This window comes from Branchiostoma lanceolatum, chromosome 12, assembly GCF_035083965.1.
Source record: "Branchiostoma lanceolatum isolate klBraLanc5 chromosome 12, klBraLanc5.hap2, whole genome shotgun sequence".
Taxonomy (NCBI): Eukaryota; Metazoa; Chordata; class Leptocardii; order Amphioxiformes; family Branchiostomatidae; genus Branchiostoma; species Branchiostoma lanceolatum.
The window spans coordinates 11,173,305-11,184,169 of record NC_089733.1 but is presented as its reverse complement, the minus strand read 5'-3'; the positions used below and the strand labels follow the sequence as shown (position 1 = coordinate 11,184,169).

Genomic DNA, 10,865 nt, shown 5'->3' with positions numbered 1-10,865 from the left:
GAGAGAGAAGAAATGCATCACACAATAGGTGTTGTTCATTTTCAAGAATATGGCTGTGATAACTGTTTTCCATAGTGACACAGAATCCTGAGCTCCTCTTGGACTGATTTTCAAAGTGACACAGAATTCTGAGCTCCTATTGGACTGATTTTCAAAGTGACACAGAATTCTGAGCTCCTATTGGACTGATTTTCAAAGTGACACTGACACAGAATCCTGTGCTCCTATTGGACTGATTTTCAAAGTGACACAGAATTCTGAGCTCCTATTGGACTGATTTTCAAAGTGACACTGACACAGAATCCTGAGCTCCTCTTGGACTGATTTTCAAAGTGACACAGAATTCTGAGCTCCTATTGGACTGATTTTCAAAGTGACACAGAATTCTGAGCTCCTATTGGACTGATTTTCAAAGTGACACTGACACAGAATCCTGTGCTCCTATTGGACTGATTTTCAAAGTGACACAGAATCCTGAGCTCCTATTGGACTGATTTTCAAAGTGACACAGAATCCTGAGCTCCTATTGGACTGATTTTCAAAGTGATAAAGAATCCTAAGCTCCTATTGGTGACTCTAGGAAAGGGAATGGTTCTCTCCAGTTAGAGGTGAATGGCCAGAAGCTCTTTGGGAGGGGGCCCAAGGGCTGTTACTAGGGTATAGGCAACAATATATTGAATACAGTCTGCAATCGATCAAGCCTTTATTTCACATGGTATTCATGATATATGTAATACATTATTCTAAAGTCCCTATGCCATCTGGACATGTCAAACAAATGCATTACATGGTGCTTTTTTGTTGAGAAATGCTATCATCGCTGAAGTACATGTAGAAGCATCGTGGTAATGATCTTATCTCTTGGCTCTCATAACAACAGTATTTACAGAGTTCCCCTAACAATAGTTGGTTTCTATTTTTGCTGGACATAACATCTTTTCTCCAAGCGGTAGGCCTTCCACACTGGATTCTGCTTCTTGTGTTACTGAAAATAAAAGATGAAAATATGTAAGTGATCAGAGATGGTATAAATTTTCTGCCAGCTCAAAAAACACAAAATTCTACTTAATCTAAAACCACAACATTTCAAGTTTCAATTCACCAATTCTAATTGATGTTTCAACTGAACATTGCGTATCACAGTGTAAAATTTAACTTGAAGAGTGTTGGGTTCTCAGAACTTGGCTTAAAGTCTGAAAGTGCTGTTAACTTAAACAGTCCAAACTGCCCAAGAAGACCACTCGGGACTGGTAAAATCTGGTCTGTGGACAGATGGTCACTATGTACAGTAGCCTGGGTGCTATCTTATTTAGTTTACCAGGACTCGCATACTTTCTCCCTCACAAACCTAAGTATTTTTGATTTGTTAACGGTAACTTAATTTTAGCGACTCACTCCTCGACTGCTAAAATTTCATCATTACAAATATCTGAACACTCTTCCTGCTGTGGTAAGAGCTTTGTTCCCACCATTTAAACTAAATGCAGTGAACTACTCCCCCTCCCCTCCAACCGCTTAAGTTACCAACCGCAGTATTGAATAGATTTGCAGTATCATATATTTGGGATCTCCACAGGGCAGATTCTACATCAATACATTACCAGTGCGTAGATGAGTTCCATCAGCAATAGGTACATACAAGACAAAGTTGTGAGGGAGGGAGTATGGCAGCTCCGGTAAACTAAATAGAATGGCATCCACGCTAGGAATTCCATGTCAATGTACCTGTTGCGTCTGTCCATCTGTTGGTGTGACCGGCCCTGGTACAGCCTGTGCGGCTGCAGCTAGGGCCTTCTCCCGTCTCTCATCTTTGGTTCTGTACATGTGCGTAGCCACCGAGCCCACCAGCCATCCACCGTACAATGTCAAACCTACAGAAACACACCATGTAAAATGAAGGTCATGTTTTGGGTGTGTCAGTGTTTCTGGATATCTAGTCAGCATGACTATATGAATTATGATGATATTTGGTACATGGGTAGGTATTAGGAAGACAAAGGTCCAGGTAAATCATATGCCTCCTGACGGCTTTCCTTAGTACTGCAGATCCGGTAGAAGAACTTCTGGTCTTTGCATCTATTGTCCGGGTCATGCATTATGGTGTTAATTTTTTGGTGGCAGGAGGAAATTAGAAGGTTTGGGCCCCCTACTCTTTTTTTCTGGTTTGGAGAAATTCAGACTAGCAATCCCAAAATAAAGTTGAAGAGAGTTTCATGCATTACATGTATGTTTCATTAGTTTTGCTAGTTCCTTGTGGCTAGTGTGTCTTCTAACCTGGTTTTCCTCTGAAAGATAATCAAGATAATGTTGCAACAGTAATATGCCATTTAGTTTTAGTTAATTACAGTGATTGTAAGCAATGTTTACTACAGCCTTACCGACACTTGCGACGACAAAGACCTTTTGCAGAGAGGTGAGAACACCTCGAGTCTGCCCTGCAACCATCGCTGCCTTCTTTTACTGCAAAATGTACATGACTACATCATTACACTTTACACATAACATACATCAACATATGAATAAATAACGTAAATATTACTATAATTTTACATAGGCCTTTAAAATACTTAGCCAATGTTCCTATGGATTACTGTAAATGCAGAAATGTTCGCGGCAATTTCATTTCGAGGTAGGGCCCAGTGGTTTTCAATTTATGTTTGAAACAATAGCAGCGCTACAGTAACACAATGAAACAGCCTTTCGCGGTGGTTTTAAGTTCACGGTTAAGAGCTCACCGCGAACATAAAACCGCCGCAGACATTTCTGCATTTACAGTATCTACGTACTAAGCAGTAATATGATGTTACGTTTAGTTTGTAGTTTAAAAAGTCTGTACTACAGTCTCAGACTCTCAGTACTTTTGTAGGGTCTAGAAAGGATTCTTATTGTAGTATCTACAATAATTTTTTAGTAGTTACATGGTACTCAAACGTTGGTTGCAAACAAATATGTTGCCTATCCTATACCAACTAGTAAAAGTAACCCCCGTCTTCATACTAGGACTTCGGTCGTTTTGAGTTTAAAATCGTGAAAATATAATAATCAAGTCTAGCGAAAGATACCCACCGATTTGAATCATATCTCACGCAACATGCACGAATAAACTGCATAATAAAATTTGCGTAACAACTTGCCCCCCTCCCCCATAATGTCCTTTTACATAAACAACCCATGTTTACGTTTATATTCAAGAATCACACATTTGCAAGGGAGAAAGTAGCGTTAGTGAAACATGAGTGAGTTTTCTGTGTCTCCTACCTGCAATACAAAGATAAAACTGAAAACTCGACAGAGTTTCGTTCGTTTCAAGATAGCACGCAGGCTTAGCACACAACCTTACATAGGTCAAAGGTTATAACAGTAGGTTCCCTAGCGAGTTTCACCGTAACTGCAGATCACTGCGTGGAGCAAAGGAGCTTCAGCATTGATTTCCAAGCAGATGTAGGGTCGGGATTGTTTCCTTCGACAGGAACTGAAGGTTGTGTTTTCGTGTATGTTGCTCTCTCTGTGTGTGTGTTTGTGAACAGCATAATTCGAGTCGTGGAGAGATATTCATGATATTTGGTATGTTGACAATATGAAGAAATGATCAGATTATGGGCCCCCTAACGGCTTTTCCATGTAGTGCAACAGGACACCCGATTATATATCTCATGTTCTTGACATGCTACGGTATGTGATTTCTAAAGAACAGAGAGGTTTTGGGCTTGTGGTGTATGCGTATTTTTTTTATATTTTTTTTTATACATGTTTTCAGCTAGTACATTTCGCGCGTCTTACCTCAAATCTTTTCGGGGTTCTTGAATATAGACTTTAGTGTTGCAATCCGTTATTTAGCTAGCAGTTGATGTGTCACTCGAATAACAAATGGGGTGGTGTCCTTGTGGGAAGACCCCGTATCAAGTACTCTTATTGTTATTAACATATTTATTTATTTATTTGTATCAGGCCCATGGCCCATAAAAACAGACACAGAACAAAGATTTACAAAGCTACACTTACAAATACTTTACATAATGTCGCCAGAATGTGCTATGCCTATGGCAAAAGCCGTCCGAGTGTACAAGCACTCTAATTATATCATTGTCAGACGACAGCAGGCGTGTTACAAATGAGTAGGTGACCTTGCGACGCCTTGCGTCAAACATGTCGGTCCGGTTATTCACAAACAACCAACTAGTGCTTGTATGCCTGCCGACGGAAAAGAGCATTTTCATTGCGCTGTGGTAAGCCACTCGTAGCTTGGAGATCGCACTCACGCTGTAATTACTCTATATGAAAGTTCTGTGTGGATTTAGGGACTATTGTGATCAAAGCGCAAGTGCAATACTTTTTTGACTGCATGTCATGTGAACGCCCCCCACCCCACCATGAATCATCAAAAATGAAGACAACCCCCTAAAGAGAAAAGGCAAGACAACTTTCTCATTTACCTACTAGCGACAGTTGCTGCTGGAACTGATCTACTGCATGTACTGAGACAGATCTGTCATCTGGAATCCAGTGCGTTATCATCTGAGGTTTGTGGATTTTTATGTGGTGTGTCGTTTATTATCATCATAAAGTAACGTCCGTAGCATAAAGTCATACACTGTGCACGTACACAATAAAATGACTTAAGATTTGATAATGACCAAAGGAGGATGCATGCTGAAACATCGGTTACAGTATATATAAAGTATCAGAACACTCGGATTGAGTGTGTTTTTTGTCCTAAGCTATACTTGCCTTTCTTTTTAAGATTATATATAACCTGTTGCTGTTTGGATGGCATGCGATTTACTAACAAGCTGTGTTGATACATGTATCTGAAATTCTATTCTGTTGTAGTTAGTGTCGCTGAATAATGATTTGCGCGACTTGATCTGTCAAAACTCTCAAATGACAACTAATACCATGACCAAAACGAACGGACACGAACCATATGACAGCTCCCTTATGTATTTTTGTATACCATTTATGTGTAGTAATATGTGTACAGATTTACTAAGACTTTAAATAATGTAAACTGTATCTTTGTTATATATTTTTCCTGACCCTTACGTCTTCCCTCATGACCTCAATGAAAAGTGGCTTGCGTGCCGATTTGATGAGCTTCTCATGAACAAAGCTTCAAACAAACAAGCAAACAATTGGATACTACAATAGTCGCTACCCTATACAGGGCATTGCAGACGGGAAGCAGTGAATCCGGTCTTACAACTATTTCCCTATCTCATATGCATCTAGTCGGGAGATCCCTTATGTGCAATTACATCATTATATAGATGCCCCAAACAGTGGAAGCACGTAATGCTTTTGTTTACCTTGAAACTGCATCTGCGAGCCAACTTAGATTTCATCAGAAAGGTTAGTTTCTTATGACAACTGTTTCAAACACTGGGATGTAGCTAAGCAAATTAGCTAGCTAATTAAATCGCCACGAACAAATATTTTGCTAACCATAGTTATAGACGTCTGTATGTGTTTATTCTCTTCAGAATTCTACAAACACGTTTCTCTCTTTAAGTTTTTAAACCAAATTTCTCTCCTTTTCAGTAAATCACCAGGCGACATAAGATGACGCTAAGAGATCGCATCTGTCGCAGTAGGATGATCAACAAAGTAAACGCCATATTGATTATGGCAGTGATCGTGACAACATACTATAGTCTACACCTGATGGTGCAAAGAATGGAACACCTCGAACGACGGATAGACAGAGAGTTGTCTTCCGCCTACGATCGAGAAAACATAACAGAAAAGCTTCTACAAAGACCTGGAGAGGAAGAACCCAAGAACTATATCTACAACTTTACTATCGATATCAGCAACTTGGAGAAATGTAAAGACGAAAAGGTCTTCCTTCTAATCATTGTCACCACCGCCCCACAGAATCACAGACACAGGTTCGAGCTTTTTTTCACATTTTATTTCAATAACAAAACCTGTACATTAAAAGCTTAAATACATATACAGCACAAAACATGTAGGGACACATATCGCAGTATCAAATAAGGCGGAGTACCAAAAGTTACAGGTGTGCATGTGACAAAAATGTTCGTATTTGGTAGTTTACAAAATTCCCGTTCACTATATATAGAGCTTCGTCCTTAAACATCACCCCGACCAATCGAATCTGGACATTCCTCCAGAATTGGTACATTTCTCCAGAAAAGCGGACATTCCTCGACTTTCAAGCGGACATTTCTCTAGGAAAGCGGACGGTCCTCTAGTTGTAAGCGGACATTCCTCTGGAATTGGGACATTTCTCTGGGAAAGGGGACATTTCGCGAACACCCCCACCGGCCTGTGGAATCGGCGGTTGACCCGACAAATCGTTTCCTAGTTCAGCTTATGTCATGTCCTGACGCAATTTCCTTGTACATAGGCCAATACATATCTGCCTGTTTTCTCAAGAGAAATCGATTAATCTCTGACGCAAGCAATTGATGTTTCCCTTGTATCATGTAATATACTTCATATATGTATTCTGTATTACTCTTATTGGATACCGTAGTGTGTAGACTTAACTTTTGTAGAATTCATTAGCATTGTTAATAAGCAAAGACTTATAAGTCCTGATATTTTGTACTACCTACGAACTTGCCATACATTGTACCCGTTACAGTTGTTGTGCAATAAACTTTGATTGATTTGATTGATTGTGTTGGAGTGATTAGGTTTATTAGGCATTGAAGCTTCCGTCTGCCTGCAGAGCTTGGGTTTGCGACACAACAAAAACGATGACAAAGTAGAAGGCATGACAAAAACGCCTAAAAACACGTTAAAAACCAGCCGAAACCCTAGCTCTGCTTGGAGAGTAAGTTTTTGATTGAAAACTGAGGCACGTTGGAAATGAAAGTGACCGCGCGGCGGACGATCACTTCTGTACAAAGTTTTAATTAATGGCGGCCTGTTGCACGCCCGACAAACAAAACAACGAGTTTTAGCCTGAATATCCGAGTGATTGTCAAGATATAAGGCTCCACTGCCTAGCACATGTTTATGAGAGAAGTTTATACCAAGATGTTAGTCATAGTTATCGGATATTTCTTGTCAAAAGACCGCGATGTACACAAAATGTCCGATAACACCGCCACACATATGTACGCGGCAGGACAGGGGAGCCTTGTCTCGACAAGCGGAAGCCGTGTCTCGACAAGCATACGGACATGCAGCCGCGTTGTACAAGAAATACCATACATCGACGACTAGAATTGTGACAAAATCTTCTCAGAGATTCATGTGCTAGGCAGTGGAGCCTTATATCTTGACAATCACTCGGATATTCAGGCTAAAACTCGTTGTTTTGTTTGCAGGGCGCACTGTGTGCAACAGGCCGCCATTAAAACATTGTACAGAAGTGATCGTCCGCCGCGCGGTCACTTTCATTTCCAACGTGCCTCAGTTTTCAATCAAAAACTATGCTTACCTTCCGAGCTGATAGTATTTGCCATCTCACTGCACGGCTCAGAAGTCCAGATGTTGTGATTTAGCTGAACTAGGAAACGATTTGTCGGGTCAACCGCCGATTCCACAGGCCGGTGGGGGTGTTCGCGAAATGTCCCCTTTCCCAGAGAAATGTCCCAATTCCAGAGGAATGTCCGCTTGCAACTAGAGGACCGTCCGCTTTCCTAGAGAAATGTCCGCTTGAAAGTCGAGGAATGTCCGCTTTTCTGGAGAAATGTACCAATTCTGGAGGAATGTCCAGATTCGATTGGTCGGGGTGAACATCTTATTGAATATATTCTTGTTATATTTGGTAATAACTTTACACTTTTGATTTTATTCATCGACACAGGTTTGAGATTCGCCAAACCTGGGGGAACGTTTCGAACGTTTTCGGAGCCAACATCAAGACAGTTTTCGCCGTAGGAAAGCCAACGAACAGAGCGGCACAGGTGGCACTGGAACAAGAGAACAGACTACACCACGACATCATACAGGGGGATTTCGTGGACTCGTACAGAAACTTGACTTTAAAAACAATGCTGTGTTTAAAGTGGGCTATCCAGTATTGTCCACAGGCCAGATATGTTTTGAAAGCTGACGACGACACCTTTGTAAGCATTTTTACGTTGGTAAAACATTTACAAGAGTTGCCATCTGATCCCAAAGACTTCGTCACGAGTTGGGTGTACGAAGGTCGCGCACCACTTCGAGATCCAAACTTCATGCCAAAATGGTATGTAAGCGAGAAGGAGTACTCGAGGGATGTGTACCCCAAGTATCCTTCCGGGTTTCTTCTTCTTCTTCTTTACTGCTTAGCCTCATATCTGAGATTATCAGCAGTTGCGCATGGGTTAGATACAACACAAGTGTCCGGAACAAGTAAAACGAAGGGAAAATAAAGGAGAGGCGCTAAGGAACATAAACAACTGAATTTGTGAGTGCAAATGACAGGACAAGTGAATTTAGTGAGTTAGTAATACATGTATTTACATATATACAAGGACGTGTAGGGGTGGCTCAATGCAGCAGGGTCTTCCCAAGTTCGGTTTTGAACTGGGAGAGGGACCCCGCCTCCGCCACACCAGGCTCAAGTTCGTTCCACTCTTTGATGGTCCGAGGGAAGAACGAGAGCCTATAGTAGTTGTTCCTGCCCGCGATGGCCTGCAATGTTTGGGAGTGATTGGTGCGGCGGGAGCATCGAACCACCGGGACAATCATGGTCGTGTGTGGAACATAAACAGTACCATGGATGATCTTATACAGGGTGACTTGGCGGGCAATCTTTCGGCGCAGTTCTAGCGTTTGCCAGCCCAAGTTTCGCAGCATAGCAGTGACTGAACTGGTGCGTCTGTAATCATTACTCACATATCGGGCTGCTCTTCGCTGAACCATCTCAACACTCCTCACCTGTTCCCTGGTGTGGGGATCCCAAACACAACAGCCATACTCAAGGACAGGTCTTACAAGAGCCATGTAGGCTCTCTCCTTGGCCGCTGTGCTGGAGATTCTCAGGCAGCGTCTCAACATCCCTAAGGTTCTGTTTGCCTTTGAAGTTGTTGCGTCGACGTGTTTGCCCCAGGTCAAGTTTGAGGAAATGTGAAGGCCAAGATATTTGGTACAACTTACCTTTGCCAGAGGATGATCATGGAGGGTATAGGGGAATATTATTGGATTTCTGGAAGCCGGGACTGACATCACCTCACATTTTGATGGGTTGAAAGCCATCAACCACTTCTTCTCCCAGCTACAGATATCGTTTATGTCACTCTGGAGTTTTTCACAGTCAGCCTTTTCTTTCACACTCATCTGCAAGATGCAGTCATCTGCGAAGAGCCGAACTTTTGCATGTGCAGCATGTTGTGGCAAGTCGTTGATGTATGCGAGAAACAGAATTGGCCCCAAGACCGTACCCTGGGGGACACCAGAGGTTACGGGTACAGAATCGGAGCACTCTCCATCCAACACTACAGTTTGAGAACGGCCCTGCAGGAAATTTTGAATCCAGACAAGAGTCTTACCTGTAATGCCAAAAAACTGAAGTTTATGTATCAGTCTGAGATGTGGAACTTTATCGAAGGCTTTGGCAAAGTCCATGATTATGAGATCAGTCTGGATTCCTTTTTCTCTGTTATGAGCCAGATCGTCAGTAAGGGATAGGAGTTGAGATTCACACGACCTGCTATGTCTAAACCCATGCTGGAGGTCATACAAGATGTTGTTTGAGTCAAAGTGAGTCATCATGGAACTAGCTATTATGTGCTCCATAATTTTGGAGCATATGCATGTTAATGAATATGTTTGCCTATGTCCTTTCTAACGACATCACTGTGAAGATTTACAAAGCCGCTTTAGATATCAAATATTTCTTCCTAGAAGACGTGTATATTGGACTATGTTTGGAGAAACTAGGCATCAGTCCGGTGCACCATTCCGGATTCTTTCCGGAATTCGTGCCCATTCCGTCGTGCAAAGTTGACTGGTTGTTAGCCTCTCATTGGGTTAAAGAGCCCGAGGTCATGCTCAGTCATTGGGCTAATCAAAATACGGACTGCTCGCTAGTTTCAGAAGATCATGTTGATGAGCAAACTTAATGAGTTTATTGTATAGTCTGGACTATTTTGCCCTTAGTGAGTGAGTGAGTGAGCGAGCGAGCGAGCGAGTGAATGAATGACTGCAAGTAGCCTTCGGACAAAAATCCCACTCACTCATTCACTCACTCACTCACTCACTCACTCACTCACTCACTCACCCACTCACCCACTCACCCACTCACCCACTCACCCACTCACCCACTCACCCACTCACCCACTCGGAATGAGTGTGCTTTTTGGCAAGTAGCAGAAATTTATTCGAACGTACAATTAAGCACAGCATAACGCAGGACTACTCTAATCTAAATGCTAACTCTAAATCTTATCGGGTTTGACGAAAGATTTCACTTCTGTAATACGTAAGTTATGTGATGTTAAGAGGACGGTAGTCTTCTTTTTGTCAGTAAACGATTAGAATGGAATTTGGTGTCTTCTTTAAAGAGCTCATTTCTTTAGTGATCCCCGAAGGAACAGTTCAGAAATTAAATGTATTCGTCTTCTACAACATTATGGCGTGCCAAAGACAGTTTCGGAGCACTTCTAGCATGGTTCTGAAATTGTAACATTTAGATAAATTTCTTAACATTAACATCAGACCACCACTGACATATGTGTTTCTGAATGCGAAGATGAAAGATAACTAATAAAATTGAATCGTCTAACTCATCCTCTGCTCGCCATCTGTTCTTTTATCTAGTAAAGTATATGAACATGTTAATCACAGTGAATAAATATAATCAACAATCGGAGAACTAGTTCTTTTAACCTCTTATAAAGTGGGAAAATCATTTCACCCCAATGGAGTGGAGTATTGTTTTTGGTATGTCTGTGTTAATCTCC

The 10,865-nt window shown here is 41.6% G+C and overlaps 1 protein-coding gene and 1 long non-coding RNA gene across 2 annotated transcripts; one reads left to right on the top strand and one right to left on the bottom strand.

The window, feature by feature from the left end:
- Nucleotides 1–686: 686 nt before the first annotated feature.
- Nucleotides 687–3,351, bottom strand: LOC136445549 (uncharacterized). The gene is made up of 4 exons (XR_010757415.1): nt 3,259–3,351; nt 2,379–2,460; nt 1,726–1,871; nt 687–985 (listed from the first exon to the last, which is right to left on the bottom strand). It is a non-coding gene; the product is annotated as an uncharacterized lncRNA (long non-coding RNA).
- A 556-nt stretch (nt 3,352–3,907) lies between these two features.
- On the top strand, nt 3,908–10,691 carry LOC136445754 (beta-1,3-galactosyltransferase 5-like). The gene is made up of 4 exons (XM_066443890.1): nt 3,908–4,520; nt 5,539–5,888; nt 7,784–8,332; nt 9,710–10,691. Exons 2-4 carry the CDS (start codon nt 5,560–5,562, stop codon nt 10,023–10,025), a joined length of 1,194 nt encoding a protein of 397 aa, XP_066299987.1. The 5' UTR covers nt 3,908–4,520; nt 5,539–5,559; the 3' UTR covers nt 10,026–10,691.
- Nucleotides 10,692–10,865: the final 174 nt, after the last annotated feature.